Below are 19,390 nucleotides of genomic sequence, written 5' to 3'. Positions count from 1 at the left end.
GGCGTTTTCAAACAAAGTATAAAATTTTCGAAATGTTTTAATATTATGTATACTTTACCTATGCATTTTATATAATACATAAGCATTCTATAGTATGCCAAATGCTTTTTAGGCAAAGCATTAAAAGATAGTCATGAAAAGGCTTTTATTGAAAGAAGTGATCGAAGAACTCGATAGCAGTAACGTCTTCTTAAATATGATAAATCAGTTTACTTTTGCTTTCTACAAACATCACACCACTGCGATTCAACAGCGAATTGTCTTGCGGTTCCTTCTTACAATGAAGGCCTGCCAACCTTGAACTCTCAACTTTTTTCAAAAAAATATACATGAATTTGCTCATCTAGAAATGCATGGTGGTAATAAAAGAAATCAGCTGCTAGTATTCTAATGATAATTCCCAAAATTGTTAGAAACAGAGCTTTTGATCGTCTGTAAATGTTTTGACGAATTTGACCAATTCATGATAAATTTTCTGATGAGATTTTAAAATTTCGTGAAATCTTCAAAACATCGCTGCATCGCCAAATATAATAGATTTCTATATTTTCAATTATATATCATATTGATTTAAATATACATTTTATTATAATATTATGTATTTCTTAATGACCAGAAGTATTTTCAGTTCCTTTTTTTTTTCGTATCGTTGTTATCTCCCATAATTTCAATGTTTTGTTGTTAAACGATTAACCAGTGTTCCAATAAAATTGTAATCTGTACTTGATTAAATTCTAACTGGGATTCGGATAGAAATACATTTGATTCTACACCCTTAAAAAAAGCTATAAAATTAACTGCTAAATTCCTATAGATATGACAAAAAAAAAAAAAAAAGAAAAGAAAAAAGAAAAAAAAAAAAAAAAAGAAAATTTTTGTCACCAAAATGCAAACTTTTTTTCAGAATTCGTTGCGAAAAATATAAAAAATATGTGCAACATATTTTTTATATTTTAAAATTTTTTTAAATATTTTTTCTATTTTTATTTAAAAGGGTAGTATTATACAAAAAAAAGAACAAAAAGCTGTTTTTTTTTTTTTTTTTGTATAATACTACCCTTTTAGACATCCCAGAAATAAACCGTAAGTATAAATTTACTAGTGAAAATTACTAATTAGGTATTTTATTTTATATTTAACCTGGTAGACTCACTGCACTTATTTAATGACAACTTTTATTGAATGAATTTAATGAATTTAGGTCCATGATTTTATGTTTTGTTGATTTTTATATTTAATTTCTGTAATAAGTACTTTGTGTTAGAAGTAAAATTTCATTTTGAATAATTAAAATGATCACTTACGTATTATTATTTTCTATTTAACTAAATACATGCACGGCTCATTAACTGCTTACGGTTTTAACCGTTCAGATTATTTTAGTAAGGAATCCTGTTCACTAATATTCTTAGGAAGTTAATTCTCACTTTCCAGTTCAACAGAGCATGAGCTTACTCTTTCATTCATTCCGCATATTATACGTCATGCGCAGCGTGAGTAGACTTTGAAAAGCTGCATGCCAGCTACGAACTGTATATTATTTATTTAAAGGCAAACTAGGTTTCTTCAAGACTATCTTTTTAATAACATTAAATAAGTCAAGGTATATATCAAACACAATTAAGAAAAAAAAGCAATTAAGGAAGAAAGGAAAATGATCTCTCTGGCCTTGATGCCTTTCCTTTGATGTTTGCGCAAATTTGAGTTATTCTTTAAATCATCTTTCGGTTAGCCTTGATACAAGTCTTTGACTTCTGAGCAGGTTTCAGTCATTTTAAAGACAATTATTATTGATGTTTCAATTATCTATAAACAGTAAATACCAGATAGAAGTTTTTCTCCACTTTGATTCAGAGCCTGTCTCATTATTCTCAGAATTTGCAAAACATGATACGAATTATAATAATAATAATAAAAAACACGTGCTAAAAATGAATGTAAGGCTATCTGGAATTAGAAATTATAAGCAATCTGAAGTATTTCACATTTCCCATGTTCAGCTTAAAGTTTTAAGATATTAAGAAATGCTTTGCTTTTTCCAAAAATTATATTTAAAAAAAAAATGAAAAAAAAAAAAAAAAAGAAAAGAAAGAACTCATTCATCATCTTTCTACCTGCAGAGGTCTATCAGTGGCCGAGCGATAAAATCGCTGAATACTTGTAATTCGGTTAGGGATTCGAATCATGGCAAGCGAGTTGCATAGGCGATTCTGTGTTTTTCCTCATGTGTAACGTGTATACGATCCAGCATCTGTTAGAAAGTCTTCCGCGAAGGCATCTCTTCCCTTACGCTGATAGCTTTTCCACAATCCAAACAAACAATATACTAAAATATTTGTATATTTATAGAAATATTACTCCCCAAAATTTAAAAGAAGCATGCCATTTCATTTTGCAGTTCTGGGAAAATAAATACGAAATAGAATAAACTGATTCGCGTTAATTGAAAGAAACTACTTTTAAAAATTATTAAGAAGCTCATTTATAGTCATGTGCAAAATCAAGAGACTTTGCAGATTATGTCGAATTTCCGGGTAAATGATAAGCAGATTTTAATAAAATTTGGTATGAATATACATTTACAGCCCAGAAAGAGACATTCAAAAGTCATTTTATGTACACATGATTATCAGTAAAGCTCGTTAGTGCAGGGATGTGCAAAATCCCCACTGTGATAACTAAATGAAATCAACACTGTGATTTCTAACTGAAATCTGCACTGTGATATCTAACTTAAAATGAGTCCAATAAGGGTGTGGTTCCCTCTCACCACCAGAAACGTGGCATACTGGACAGCAGGCAGTTTAGGAGTTCCTGCGGCAGTCAATCTCATTTCCGCAGCAAGGTATAGTTTTCAACTCCGAGATGATTCTCGGAGGGAGACAGCGAGACGAAATTGCCCTCTCAAGAGCGTTCCATGCTCTATAACAGTGGTTCTCACTCTTCTGACTAATGTGTACCATCTAAACAAAAACTGAAAGCCTTTAGTACCACCACTACAAAGTACTACTACCACTACCACTCTTGAACAAAGTTCAGATCGCATAAATTTCCGAATGTTAAAGAAAAAACTCAATCAGGATGTTGGGGTTTTAATGTTTGAATTTAATAGTTAACAATGCTTCTTTCCGTACCACCTATTTTTCTCTTGCGTACCACCGGTTGAGAACCCCTGCTATATAAGGTCAGGAGATTTGGTTTGCTAATCCATGCGGTAAATATCCTCATTTTCAAGGTAATCACCGATCAGCTGACTCTATGTGGCGAGAGTTGTTTTCTATTGACGGGAACCCAGAACGAACTGAGCCCCTGAAAAATCGAACATAAAGTCTAAGATCACCCTCTCTATACCTAAAAACAGGCAGGGAACCTTTGTCAAACACATGCAGGGGTGTGTGGCCGTCCAACACAATGTCTGCCCAAAACTATTGCACCTCCACCGCTGTAATGATCCTTTTCCGTGGTGAAGGAGGGATGGTGTCGTGTTCCAGGCTCTCTTCAAATATAGCTAAGCCGAGAATCAATGTCCAGGTTGAATCTCGACTCATCTGAAAAAACAACAGTGTTCCACTGCAGTCTGATCACAAGTGTATGCTGTTTGCACCATGCTAAATACGATCTCTTGTGTGCTGCAGTGAATGGAACGCAAACAGAGAATCTTCTGGAATATAGTTCTATCTCACGAAGCCTTCAGGAAGCTGTAAACAGTGAAACTCGGGTTCCACTGGCAGTATACAGCTCGTATTAAGAGCTGCGAAGCTGTAGCAGTCCTGTGTTGCCATGCTGAAAGTGCCAAATAACGATCCTCATTCGTCGTTATGGATACTGGTCGATTTTCTCGGATATGGATCCAGAAATTCAGTGTCCTGAAACTGTTTCTACAAGTTGCAGACGATACTGGGCGTTACGCTGTAGCCGTATGAGCTTATGATTAACCTGCCTCCAGTCTAAAGACAATTCTCCATCTCATTCCGTTATCCACACGCATTCATTTACCATGAGTACTACTCATTTTGGCTCGTGGCTACTCATTTTACCTAACAGCTTACAAAATTAACCCACGTCTTGCGATAAAAGGCACACAAATCGCCGAAAATCTCTCGTGAGCTTATATCCCCTTCACGATCACAGCTCTGCAGACACGCACGTGTACGCCGACGTATTCTACTCTGAATATCTGCACAATTCTTAAGCAGCAAAATTAGTACCTTCGGTTCAATACTTCTAGTAAGAAACATAATTTTCAAATTCTCTTAGTTTTGCACGGGTGTACTTCGATTATTAAAATGTTAACATTAGAATATTAAAGCAAGTACTGTTTTTATTAGTTACACAATTTTGTTAACTAAAATGATCTGCATGCAGATAAGTGGAAATCCGACTGCATTCCAATGGCACTCATTGTGAAAAGAGTAAAATTGTCTGACTTATAATTCTTCTGATTATTAGATAGGCGACTAGCCTAGTCCCTGTAGTCCACTGACGGCAAGCCACTGGTATTACGGGAAAAGATTAGATACTTCAACAATAAGTTTTAAATAACTGCATATTGATCTTCTGAGGTAAATTAAGATAATAATTTGGGTTAGGTTAGGTTAGGTTACTTGAATATCACAAATACACTAGGCTATCTACCTAAGAAGACGGGAGGAACGGGAAATGGCCCGTATTCACGTTACACATCGCGAAAACCAACCATGCAGCCATCTCGCTCGCCTGGAATCGAATTTAAGTCAGGTCGAATTACCCTGGTGAGGCAATAAAATTTGGATAATAAATAAATGCATTTAAAAATTGCATCGTGACAGTTTTTATGCCTAAGTATGATGATAATAATGGTCAGCATCCCGATTTAATGATACAATATAATCAAAATAATTCCTCCTGCCTCTGTCTGTATGTATAAGCATTTAGAAGCACATACATACATCTATAATAAAATCTCGGTTACACTTTAAACTTTATATAAGGAGCATTAATTTTCCTTAACTTTACCCAACATTTTGCTGAAAAATATGTTTTTCATGCTCTTTATACTTCCCTGTGAAAACCCAGATGTCTTCCAAAAATACCTTTTCGGTAAATGATTGTTACGAAATCTGTTACCCTTAACTCAGAGAGAGTTTAAACATAAGCTCAGTTCTTTCAACATAGGTGATGCATTTCATATTGGATAAAGCGTAGCAAATGTTTCAACGCAGTCTTGAAAACCTCCCAGGAACACCTTTCAACATCAACATCCAGAATTTAGTGATTTACACAGAGAAGAGTTTATGTGTTTCTCAATAGAGATATACCGTTTGCAACTTATCTTTGTTAACAATCATAAGTCATGTTGAATCAACTGTAACAACGATTGCAGAAGAATAAATTAGAAATAACAGACTGCAGTAGCAAAATATTACTCAAAAATAAATATTGTGCTAAACACATAATGAGACATTATAAAATATATTTAGTACCACCTACGAATGTATATAATCGGCACAAAATTATCAAAATGAGTTAATTTCCAGGTAACCGTTTTAAGGGCATTATAATTCAGAGCAATGAAAACCGTGCATTCTTGTGTGAGAAAATTGAAATAAATTTCAAACTCACGTATTTACAAAAACTTTACATAAAAACGAAGTTCTAAAAATATAAGAACCAAAATTAAACATCATTTAATGAAACATAATTACAAAAGGAAGATAGTCACAAACTGGTCCAAGTATCCTTTAATTCTTTACTATTTTTAAAGCATTTTGAAATGAAATTTACAATTTCATTTGAATTATAAATATATGCATGTGATATTTATGATTCATTAAAAGTTAGCTTTATGTTAATATGGAGACCGGAAAGTAATGTCGTTTCTGCGGATGTAGACAACAACATGCTAAGGGCAGAAGTGGAAGCAAATCCATGTCTAACACTCTTAACCAACTTTGGTCGACCATCCAAGAGCATTTAAAGCAGAATAAAAAATAAGCAGGTGTTTGAGTCCCCCATAATCTGTCCGAAAAGAACAAAGCCAACCTATCCATCACATGCAACCTATTGCTTCAACGGCACCATACAGAACCGTTTATTGATCATTTGATTAGTGGAGACAAAAAAATAAGTCCTATATGATAATCCAAGATTCAAAAGACAGTTTTAATAGGGGTTACAAAGGGTTTACATCGCGAAAAGGCGCTTCTGGGTGTTTGATGGAGTATTCGCGGAATTGTTCATTTTGAATTGCTGAAACCTGGAAAAACTGTTAGTGTAGACCTTTATTGTGAACAATTGGATCTAGTGAACCAATCTTTAATCGAAAAATATCTCGCGATTGTCAACGGAAAAGGCGTCATTCTGCAACACGACAATGCAAGACCGCACTATGCAAGACGAACGCTGGAAAATTATAATGAATTGGGGTGGGAGGTACTGCCTCACCCAACATATTCGCCCGATATCGCACGGGTTTCCACTTATTTCCGATCCCTACAACATTTTCTTAGTGACAAAAAATTTGGATAATGTCCAAAATGCCATCTTGAGATATTTTACTCAAAAACCAATTGATATTTATCGGTCTGGGATTGAAATCGGCATACTAGATCGCAAAAGGTTGCTGATAACGAGGGTGATTATATTATTGATTAAAAATAAAAACTAGTTACAAATTTATTCGTTTGAATTTAATGTAAGAAAGCGACATTACTTTCCGGTCCCCCTATTAATTCTTTTCTTTTATATCTTGTTTTGTCACATTACTTTTCAGACAGAAAATTATGCAAATTGCACGGCAAGCTGTGTAGATTAAAACTAGAATGTGATCTAGAGCGGCTTCTCGGTAGCGCTCCCCTCGTTGCTTTTGCCTCTTGCTGTAAGGGGCCGTCCACCAGAGCAGAAGCTTTCGACGGCCGGCTTTCCGTAGTGTTTGAAAGTCAGATGGTTTTCCGATTGACTGTCTGAGAGATATCGTAATTTCGAATAAGGTTTTGTTGCAATTTCTATCGATATTCCATTCGATAACTCTAGCTTAGCCGCAGTTGCTGATTTGCTTTAAACGATATGTCGCAATATTTATATTGTTACTACCCTTAGTTGTATTTATTGTGATAGTAAAGTTCTGGTTAAATTTTACTGTTAATTTTATCTTTTGTTTTAAAGTAAGCAATCAAAAATTAGAGTTAACTTTTTAAGGTCAGCTGTTAGAGTTGAAAACATGCCGTTTTAGGTTGAGCCTTTTAACAATTTAGAAATATACCTTTCAACTTCAAGCGTAAGATGAGTTCCCGTTTCTTTGATAATATTTTGGACATCCATTTGAGACAGACCATCCATCATATAACCGTTCACCATTTTCAAAAGATCGCCCTCTTGTAGTCCTTGATGGTATGCCTTGCTTCCTGGATTTACCTGAAACGAAAGAAAATGATCAGAGGATGGAAGAAAATCCCATTCTACGCAATACAGAGAAGAAAAAAATGCGTATTCGGCTGCATTTAGTATTCAGAAATAAAAATTCAACATGAATTCATATTGGCAAATATCACCCTCGACCAGAACATGCAAGTCCAAATTTAGAAAGATGGCGTTCAAATCCAAATCATCTGGAAGAAATTATGAAGCTGGTTGCCAGCTTCAGCAACTTTGGATTAGAATCATCTGTTGGAAGGAAGTCTAAAATTCATGTCCAGTCGAAGCCTATGTGTTAATTACTGTAGCAGACGACAATGGTACGGCCCTTGGACTTCCACAAGTCTAATCTTCTTAAACAGGAACATTGTTCCAATAAAAGGAAATGGATGGCGATAAAAAAACATCTTTAATTAACTTACTTGCAAAAAGCATCAATGTGTAGTAAGTGATATTATAATTTATGAAAGCAAAACTAATGAAAGACATAGAACCTTACAGGATTTCAAAAAGACTATAAAAAAAAAAAAAAAAAAAAAAAAAAAAAAAAAAATTAAAAGGTTTTCAGATTTTAAATTACGTCCGAAGCAGCGTTTTTTTAACGTTTTGTGTGTTTATTTATTAAATACCATGTTCTTCGCACTTAAACCATAAAATTCAGTTCAACAGCAATATCGCAAAATAATTTTAAAATGAGCATATCTTTAGAATTTCCGGTATACAGTTCCACGCGCTGGAGATAAAAAGGTCCCCCCCCCCCGCCTTAGAGTGTTGCCATTGCTCGCTTTCAAATCGTTGACTTCGTTACTTAAAAATTCATTAAAGTTTTACAAAATAGGAAATCGATCATAAAACAAATTCCTAATTTCAAATTTGAGCTTTCAGATGCCCATATTTGCAGTAAGATTACGTCATTCAAAATTTGATGGCTCTAGGTACCGTTGTTTTATCACAGTGCGAGAAACATATACATTTATGCAGATTCTTCATTATTTAATTTCTTCAAATATAATACAGGGTGATAATATTTGGCTGCAACAATTTGAAAAGTGAATAAGACGTTTAGAGTGAAGCAACTCAAAATGCCAAAACGGAAATAATAGTCCTTCAGTAATAGTCAATAATAGTCCAAAGGGGCAAATTGTCCCTTTGGACTGTAGAATTGTAAATAAAATAAATAAAATGTGCATAGTTTGCTAAAACCTTTTAAGAGTCAACTTTTATAATACTCATTCACTAATTATACTAATTTTGCAGGGATGACCTCTAATCATTCGTATTTTCTCGTAAATCTGTTTACTAATTAAAGCACGGATAAAAGGATTTATGTGTATTTTCAAGCACTGCTGCTTATACTTTCATTCCAGATAGAAAATTATATAGACATTTCTAGTATTTTAAAACATACGCAATGCTATATGAAGAACATGAAAGGAAATAGCTGCATATCTTTCGTAGGAAGGAGTAACTGAAGGATTAATTTTGTTATTTTCAGAGATATGAATAGATTTGCTTTTAAGTTGCGGTATACCACAAAGCAGTTGACTCTAAAATTACAACACTGCATAACAGTTATGTCTATATTCGGTAGAACAAAACTGCTGGTTTGGAATTACCTCACAAAATGGCGTGATCTACTAAAATCGGTATAAAACATATTATGAAAATAAAAACATCTAATATGAGTTCTTAAACATAAACAAATAAAAGAAAAACAAAAACTTCCCAGTTTTGCTTTCTTACTAAATATATTGAGACATCGTCGAGGAAATTTAAAATTAAAATTAACAAAACAAAACTCTAATAATTTTGCTTCAATCAAGTTGTTTCGTATTTAAAATATATGCATTTGTAAGCATTATATGTTGTTTACACATCAAACTCCAAATTTATGGTGTCTGCCGAGAATATCGTGGACGAAAATAACGCGAGGCGAAAACTTCATGGGAGGAAAAAAAGCAAGTGAAAAACAGTAAAAAACATCGCAGTTCTAAAACATGGTGGTATGAAACATCGTCGTCCAAAATAAAGCGATTAAAAAACAGCGCAGTTTTAAAGCATCTTTGTAAAAAATAAAGCACCTATAAACCATCGCATGACGGTAACATCGTAGACATGTGTAATTTAGGATTTAGAAGTTGCACATGCATATTCGCATATTTATAAGCGCAAGTAGGGATGAGGTATATTTTTATCTCTACATTTCATATTTTTGAATTGATTAATAACTTTGTTTTGCTAGAAAAGTACGAAGAAAATTTAAGCATTCAAAAGCTGAAAATGAGTAGAAAATTACTTCATCCTGATATGTTTCGTCATAACTAACGAAGGAACATCAAAGTGAGACTGTTTATAAAAATGTCAATGACACTCTTAAGAAAACGAATGAACAAAGCAAGACTTAATTTTTACTAAAAGAATATCAGATTAACAAAAGTAAAAGAAAACAATTTTACAGTTTGGTAAGTTTTCTTAAACAATTTTAATATAGCTAACCTCCTGCAATTACTCATATTCCCTTTTCTAATTTTTTAGACTATATTTTTCATGAAAAACTGCCAATAAAACTGTATAAAAGAGATTAATTAAATAATGAGTTTTAACAATTAAATACATTAATTTAAAATTCTATTAACTGCGTAGCATTAATTACATACTCGGACATAAGCATTAATTATATACGCGTAACATAGCATAAATACGTACGTACTTGTACGTAGCATTAAATTTCTACTCATTTTCAACTTTTGAATGCCAAAGTTTCTTTCTTGCTTCTTTGCAAAAAAATTAATAATTAAGCCAAAAGTATGAAATATAGAGGTTAAAAATATATTCCTTATCTTTATTTGCGTTTATAATTATGCGAATATACATTTCTAACTTTAAAAGCCTGAAAAACACGTCTGCGATGATCTGTAGGCGCTTTATTTTTTACCACGATATTTTTAATTGATTTTTTATTAACTGCGATGTTTTTTACTTGCTTTCTCCCCCCCCCCCCCGCCCCACGATGTTTTGCTCGACGATGTTTTCGCCCTGCGTCGTTTTCTCCGTAACGTTTTCGTCCGCGATGTAAAATTTTAATATTATATTTAATTATTTTCCTGTTGTGGCATATTTAAGAGAAAACTTATTATGTAGTGAGATTTTGCTTTTTTTTAACCCCTTCGCGCCGACTGTACGTGCCAGCAACGAACGCACTTACCTACCGGCCGACACGCAGGCGTGCCAGAGGATTGTTCCATTCTCTACCGACTGTCACGTATTTGTGCCAGTACTTTGGAACGTTTTTCAAACTATAATTTCTGCCACAAGATGGCACTGTATGTCCATATGGTTTCAGATACACGTAAATTAGACCTTCTACTCGAAATGAGAGAAGCATGACTCACATACACGTGTTTTTGATTATATAAACAAACGGGGAAATAAATGTTTCCGAATGGCGTGATTTATGACGTCTCTTTAAATCGCACTTTATTCGCACGTGGTAGTTGTTTACTGTAAGTAGAGAAGTTTTATTTGCTCTAAAGCGTTGGGTATTTCGGTTTGCAGTTCAGTTTTTAGAAAATAATTAGATCTTGTTAGACGTGAATTCTTTGTTTTTACCGTTGCAATGTCGAAGCGTTGAAAATGTTTAACAGAGCATGAAATAGCAGAAATGATGCAAAATATTTCAGATATTGATTCTGAAATTCTGATATTGATTCTGAAAGATTAACTGAAAGACATTTTCCAAAACTTTGTTCAGAAGAGACTGATAAGAAAATGAGACGACGATGCTTCGTTTGTTCACATTCCCGGGAAAATCCTCCAAAACGGCAAATGAGTTATTACGAGTGCAAGGAATGTAACGTAGGACTATGTGTAGATCCCTGTTTTCAAATTTTTCATACGAAAAGAGAATTTTAAGTAATATATTTAGTTTTCAGATGTATAATGTTAAAATTCATAAAATGGTGAGTAATTAAAATAAAATGTGTAAAATATGCATTTAAACAAGAAATAAGGTAATTAAAGTATATATATAAAAATATTTATAAAGCATAAGCCATTTAAATACTCTATAGAGCATTATTAAACAATGCGTTGATACTTCGGAAATTTCATGGATTTAGGCTTAGTAGCAAAAAAGCCCCCGGCCCTGGAGAGACGCTCGCGTAAGACACTGCCGGCCTCAGCGATAAGCGCGCGTTTTCGCTACCCGGCTCGAAGGGGTTTAATGCTCACGCGCTTACGTAATATCCTTTCTTAATAAATGCGTAACATAAATTCGAAATATGTTCTGGTCAGTTTACATTTAGTTAACAATCATGTTTATCAAAATTATACAAAATATGCTTTTGTCAATGACTGTATTGTAAAAAATCTGAAGACATTAGAAGCATTTTACAACACATTAAAAGTTAATTTTTGTCATTCTGTAATGGAATTTTCAGTATCCTTCCATCAAAGATAAAAGAAGATTTTGGAAATTGAAATTTATAGTTATTTAAAGGATTTTATGAGTCTTAAATAGCTAGTAACTAATAACAGTTTCAATTAAAATTTAAATTTATGCTTTTTAACGCATATTAATTTTTATGTAAAATATTTAATTTCATTGCTTTATAAGTTATATTTTTGTTCTTTTTATCCACATATTTAAGTGTGTAAGCTGTAGTATACTTAATTAATTTATGTTATAGGCTTTTCCAGCTTCTTCCATGCAATATTAAAGCAATAACAATTCAAAAATGATAATTGTGATAAAAATAACTTTTCGATTTTTTTTTATTTAGACATGAATATTACCGTCTTTAAGAAATTTAAGTAGGGAGACTAAACTACAGACGTTTCTAAAGTGAAATTCAACTGAAGCACTTGTAGTACGGCATCAGAGATACCTAACATTTCCCTATACGAAACAAAATAGTGAATTGAGAGATAAATTTGGCGCTTTAAGGTAAATTTAACACATGATCCGTATTCTTATGTTATCGTCATTGTTTAGCATGACTACGAATAATTATTACAGTCATATTGACTGCATTTAATCAAAGATACAGTCTGCGTGTATTTTATTCAGTGTGAATTTATCAAAAAGAAATGTTCCTGTGGTTTCATTATAATTTCGTATGTTAGAAGAGTTTTGTAAGAATTACCTCAGAAATAGGTCACGAACCAAGCAAGTAAGGTCAATAAGAAAACATGCCTCGCAAATTCTTCCGTACATGGAAACGCAGATCTCGCCCACTTGGAGCGAACATCAAACCGCATTGTTCCGCAGAGGTTTAATCTCGAACGTAAACAAACACAAGTTCGATGACCAGATTAGAAAGTGTGTGTTTTTCTTGTAAGTCCGATTCCCAGGAAATGGAATAGTTAAGAAACAAATATCGTAATTAACAAAAACAGAAGGGAAATCATTCCAATACAACACGAATTCCAAAAAGGGTTTTAATTAAGAAATTTCATGACCGAAATTTGTACTTTATTAGCCTGTTAATATAGAACAGATTTTAATATAATGGAACAGATGTGACTTTAATGGAGTTTCACGTTAAAAAAATTTATATCCTATATTCTTTGACACTAATAATTATTATAAGAAAATAAAGAAACCATATAGAATGGTTTATATTTCGATATAAAGAGATACCAGATAAATTCCTTATTTACAGTTTTGAAAGAAACGCGTTTTTTGAAAAAAAAAAAAAAAAAATTCTTACAGCGTTTGGCTTCCGCAAGTCTGATTAAAGCTAAAACAGTTCACACACATTCTGTACATAATGCGTTCGATAGGAAAATCCTAATTAATGCACAAACATTACAGTTTTAATTTTGAGCAAATCATTCAGCATTTTATAGATGCCATATTTTTTTTTTTTTTTTTTTTTTTTTTTTTTTTTTTTTTTTTAAAGTCCAAAGGGATTTGAATCCCGAAGGACTATTAGTTTCGTTTTGGCATTTTGCGTCGGACGGATAAATGTCGGTTCACTTTTCAAACTGTTGCCATAAAATGTTAGAGTCCTGCATTATATTTGAAGAAATTAAATAATGAAAATCTGCGTAAATGTATGTATATTTCTCACATTGTCATAAAATAACGGTACATAGAGTCATCGAATTTTGAATAACGTAATCCTCCAACGAATATGAGCATGTGGAAGACCAAATTTGAAATTTGAAATTTGTTTCATGATCGATTTCCTATTTTTTAAAACTTTGACGAATTTTTGATTAACAAACTCAAGGATTTCAAAGCGAGCAATGGCAACGTTGTGCAGAAAAAACATTTTTATCTCCAGCGCGTGAGTCTCTGTATCGGAAATTCTAAAGATATGCTCGTTTTAAAACTATTTTGCGATATTGCTGTTGCACTGGATCTTATGGTTTAAGTGCGAGGAACATGATATTTAATAAAGAAAGGTAACACACAAAATGCTAAAAAACGCCCCTTTGGACGTAATTTAAAATCTGAAACATTTCAGATTTTTTTTTTATTTATTTATTTATTATTATTATTTTTTTTTTTTTGTGGGAGGGGGGAGGGTTTCGATGGAATCGATAACAATTTTATGGTCAGATTTAATGCTATGAATCCACAGGGGAAATGCTGTAGCGCCAGAGGTTCTCAACTTATTTTATTCCTTTCAACCATTGCCGCAGATCCTTCTCTTTCCTTTCCAAAACTTGAAAAATACATGTACATTTATTTAGATTTATATTATTTAACTGCATAGTACGAAGCAAGGGGAGTCAGGCTGACCGCTGAAACGATGAAATTCTCTTCTGGTCAAGAACACTTTCTCTAGCGGAATTGAATTTTGCTAATATTAGTGTCGTTTCTAAGGTTTTCGATGTCGCTGAATAGAGTTTTACGAGTTGGAAGTCTTACTCAGAGTATAACTATCGGTTTCGGGCTTCTTTAGATATATTTATCAATGGTCAGTCTCATTCATGTATTTAGATAAGCATCGCTTATCGGCAGGAGTTAGTAAGTGTAATTATTTTTATTATGATAATAGGGTTAAATTTCAAATTACCAACCAATAATTATTCGCATAATTACTATTATTTAATATTCTTCATATCTTATAATAGTTTTATAATTTAAATCAAATTCAAAATTAAAAGCTGGGCGTTTACACCAGTTTTCACATGTGTAAAGAGAATACGAACCAGTTATTAAATTTCTTAAAACTTTCGGATGCAAAATTTTCAGAAATTATATACGTAGTATTTCTTCACACTTATCATGTCAGTTGTATTTTGATAAATAATTTGTTATATTCTAAAGTGTGCATAAAAGAATGACTAAATCAATTCGGTGTGGCACTCAATTTCTCGATCTAACTGCTCCATACCATATGACTATAGTGATGGGCAACTTTGGTACATTCTTGTACCCGGTACGAGAGTAACGGGTACAGACAAGTACCCGGTACAAAATACCCCTTACTCAAGTAACTGTTACTTTGAAAAGTACCGAAAACCGATTTCAAGTACCGAGTACCCAAGTAACGATTTGGAGTACCAAAGTAACGAAATACCGGAGTAACGGTTTGCTCTACCGGAGTACCCTAGTAACGGTTTACTGTACCGGAGTACCCTAGTAACGATTTGGAGTACCAAAGTACCCTAGTAACGGTTTGGAGTACCGAAATACGCAGCTAACGATTTTGCACACTGAAGGAACTCTGCCACGTCACCACGTGTTTGATTTTATCTGTACGGAGTAAGATTTTGAATATCAGAAAACATGTCAACTACGGAAGTGTCTGAGGAGCAGGCCATTCATGGACACAAGGAGCGCATATCACCATTTCGCAAATACAACCAGATACTACTGTCCTCGTACCAAAACCGAAGTGAGCTGAACCCTCGTCGATCCTCCAGTAACGAATACCGAAATACCGAGAAGAGACGCATATTTTCGTTACAAAGTAACGAATACCGAAAAGTATCCGTTTCGGTACAGAAGTAACGAATACCGAAAAGTGCCCGTTTCGGTACAGAAGTAACGAATACCGAAAAGTACCCGTTTCGGTACAGAAGTAACGAATACCGAAAAGTACCCGTTTCGGTACAGGAGTAACGAATACCGAAAAGTACCCGTTTCAGTACAGAAGTAACGAATACCGAAAAGTACCCGTTTCGGTACAGAAGTAACGAATACCGAAAGTACCGATTTCGGTACTGAAGTAACGGGTACTTGGATGTACCGATTTTCAGTACCCGTTACAAAATATCCGGTTCGGTAGCACCGACTCATCACTAATGAACTACAACCGAATCTACGTTTTCCTTGGCTTATGCTCAAAATTGCTGTCACTGTTTGGCTCTCACAGCTGGGTTTGTGCTAGTTCAGACGTTCGTTTAAAAGCTTGGAAAAGTCACCTGCCCTATTTCTTTAAAAGCTTCGAGTTGGAGCCATTAATGCTATGATGACGTGATATTTGTAACAGACATGTTAATTCCTGCGAAGCAACCGGTGTATCAAAGCACATTCTCAGAACCAGTTCCTAAAGAATGAAAACACAGTGCCAGAAAAGGGGTATACTTATCTGCTAAATTTTCAAAGTGTGTTAACAATTTCAAAGTCAAGCCCTGAAGAATAAATATTGATTACGGCTTATTAACTATTTAGACTTGCTAAAGAAAATGCTACATTTTTTTCGCATTAAAAATTAATAAGGTTCATTGACAGACAGTTCTAATTACAAATATTTTATGTGTTTACGGTTATTTACTGTAAATATTTTGATCACAGCAAAAACATTTATTTAGCTCCTACGGCGGAAGAAACAACACTTATCTAGCAATTCAAATACAATCAAAATACAGATTGATTTATTTACAAATCAAAGGTTGTAAACAGATAAGTTTGAAAGATGGCGATTGCATCTAAAGGAAATTGAAATGTTCTATTCTGAACTGTTCAACGCTCTTTCTTGAACGAAGTAAAGCAAGGATTGTAATTACAAAAAACTTCGGGCATTCGATTTCAACGGAAATATTCATTTTGACCGTTCCCGATTCCATTTGGACGAGTTTTTGTTTACGTGACGTTTGTACGTACGAATAGAATAAAGGACTCTTTCTTCCAAAAGGGATTGTAAAATGGATCTAAAACGGATTCAAAGGGGATTTTTTCCTGACGTCTGTACGTACGTACGTATGTATGCATGTACCTCGCATAAATCCAAAACGATTAGCCATAGAACGTTGGAATTTTGTATATACTGCTATAAACATGTAGTTGTGCACCTCAATTTTTTTATTACAATCGGCAATATCAAACGTTATATATATCAGTTATAGACAAAAAATAAGAAATTTAGAATCAGACTCAAAGACACGAAAGAAATGAAATGCAATACCGGTAAAATCCGAAATTCCCTATAAATATGCAAAAAATATCAACCAATTGTCACGAAAGAATTCCCGAAAACTACAGATATGTGAAATAGAAAAATTGCAAAATAAACAGGAAGAGGAATGCAATCAAAATCTTGATTCAACGTTATTAAGAGGAAGTAGATCAGATTTAACTGAATATTGCGCGGAAATAATACTGGGATAATTTTATTTTAAAATAAAAATGTATCACTGGTTCTTGTACTGATTGTAACAAGTAAACTAATATGTCAGTGGTCTCAAACCGACGACCTGCGGGCCGCATGCGGCGCCCCCTAAGTGGCTCGCGAGTACGTTTCAATTACGTATTTGTTGCAAATACGGTGTAAAGACTTCAAGATTTTAGTTATTTGAAGTCCGAGTTCACATTTTTATTACTAAAACTAAAAACGAACGTGAACTCTATAAAATCAACAAAACTTATCTAGCAATTTATATCTTATTTATTTATATTTAGCAAAAACTTATCTAGTTTTGGGTTAATTAAATGGTTTTGGGTTAAACTAGGATTTAATTACTTTACGAAGTGATATAAATCTTATTTAAAGATACAGATTTGATTAACAATTTAGTCACACCTGAATAAAAATAAATATGCTGAATTACGAATTTTTTACAATAAGATGAATCACTTTGAGAATATATTTCTATGCGAACAGCTTTAATTCCCACTTGAAAATTAATCAGAAAAAGAACCCTAAATACCCTACAACCCATGATGAAGATAATTTCTAGTGATAAACTTTATCAGAACCGAAACGCCATCAAATATCAATCCGTAGAAAGAAATAAAGAAGATGAAAATTATTTACCGGCAAACATATGTATTTTTATTTGTGCGTCGAAGAAACATTTAATAAGCAAGAGAAATGACCCTATTTTTGTCCTTATTTGTTCTCAAAATTTGTCCTACTTGGTAATTTTCCTTGAAAAGTTAGAAAGTTTTCATAATTTGTTCATTTTTAGTTTAATTCAAAGTAAGTCATTTAGTGATCAACTAAACACATTAGAATTAATCGAAATAAACGTCAGTTTTAAGATTTAATATTTAGCTCTCACTATGCTTTAATCGCAAAGTGTAACCAATTAAAAATATCTTGCAAGTAGCAAACTTTATATTGCAGATAAAAAAATAAGTATTTCCTCGTGTATTTTTTCTCTTTTCTTGCTTTAATTCTAAAGTGACACTAACAGATAAGTTTTAAAGGCACAAAACTTTATACTTCAGAAAGAAAATACGCCTTTCCTTATGTAGTTTTCCCCTTAACTTTATCGCTGTGCGTTATTTGTTATTGTTATATTTAATTATGACAAAGCACGCTAGGGCTATCTGCCTAAGGGAAGGGATGCCTTCATGGAGGTCTTTCTAAGGGAAACTGGCTTGTATACACGTTGCACATGGGGAAAACAACGAAAACGCTTATGCAGTTAGCCCGTTCGCGGGATTCGAACCTCGGACCGAACTACCAGTCTTCAGCGACTTTACCGCTCGGCTTATCGCTGTGCGAATTGTGCGTGGAGAAAATTATGCAAACAATTTAATCTGCGAAAGACGTGGTTACAATAAGAACATAACAAATGAAAGGTAGCCATGGAAAACTACAAATCATTATCACAATATTATTTCTTTAAAAGAAACATATATTCCAATAAGAATACATAGTACTATTAACATTACAATATCTTAAAAGGTATCTTCATTTTCAACTGTATAGCTTGAATCTCGTCTGTTCTTATTCCTGTCTGTGCTACTCCATAGGACTCAAATCATACATAAATAATTAGAAAAGGCGAACGTGCAGCTGACTCAGCGCAATCGTAGACCGAATGTTAGTTTGTGTTTGCTTCACTGTAATGGATCTGTTCTAGTAGTAGGCTGGCACGAAGTTCAACAGTCAGGAAGGGAAAGTTTCGGCCTGACCTTCGCAGATAGGTTACGAGGGTTTGTCTATATTAGTAAGACGAAAACTATCACTGCGTGGTCAAATCCATTTTAAAATTTGCAGGAGCTCGTTCTTAAAACGCATTGAGGAAGGGGAAAATTAAGCGAATATCTTTAAGGAAGTGATTGCGCCTAAAAGTTGGGCGGGGGATGGAAACACACAAGGATATATGGCAAAAACAAATTTTAATTTTTCTTTTGCATTATTATTATTTTTGTTATTTATGTATGTTTTGATTTAATAAGCCGAACTTGAAATTTAACTATTTTTAATTTTGCTTCTAAAAATTTTCATTTTGTTAAAAAAAGAAAGAAAAATTTCTGGCCCGTCAGCTGTTTTCAAGATCGTCCATTCGTCCCGCATGCTCCATTCGTCCCGCAGTTTGAGAGTTGCGTCATAAGACATAATTATATGTATTTTTTCCTTAAAAAAAACTACGTTGGGTGCTGCGGACCGAAATATTTACTCTTCTGTATTGACATAGTATTTTTTATCTATCCATGCCGTTGTTTCCATTTTAAATAGTTCCAGGAATATGGTGCCAGAAAGGGCAATAAACTCGCCATTTCGGTAACCTTACCGTACAAACATCCTAATACATCTGGATTTCTTCCCATAACTAATAAATTGGACCACCACCATAGAAGAGTGAA

At 33.5% G+C, this 19,390-nt stretch overlaps 1 protein-coding gene across 1 annotated transcript in view; it reads right to left on the bottom strand.

Annotated features, from left to right (window-relative positions):
• LOC118203215 (uncharacterized) overlaps positions 1 to 19,390 on the bottom strand; it is a 216,513-nt gene that overhangs the window by 105,180 nt on the left and 91,943 nt on the right. Inside the window, exon 2 of the mRNA XM_085824172.1 lies at positions 7,241 to 7,392. Coding sequence (XP_085680298.1) covers positions 7,241 to 7,392 — 152 coding nt within the window. The remainder of the gene's footprint in view (positions 1 to 7,240; positions 7,393 to 19,390) is intronic.

Source organism: Stegodyphus dumicola, chromosome 9, assembly GCF_044657685.1.
Source record: "Stegodyphus dumicola isolate Sdum_Otavi_A_Nest chromosome 9, ASM4465768v1".
Classification (NCBI taxonomy): Eukaryota; Metazoa; Arthropoda; class Arachnida; order Araneae; family Eresidae; genus Stegodyphus; species Stegodyphus dumicola.
This window is presented reverse-complemented; position numbering and strand designations above follow the sequence as displayed.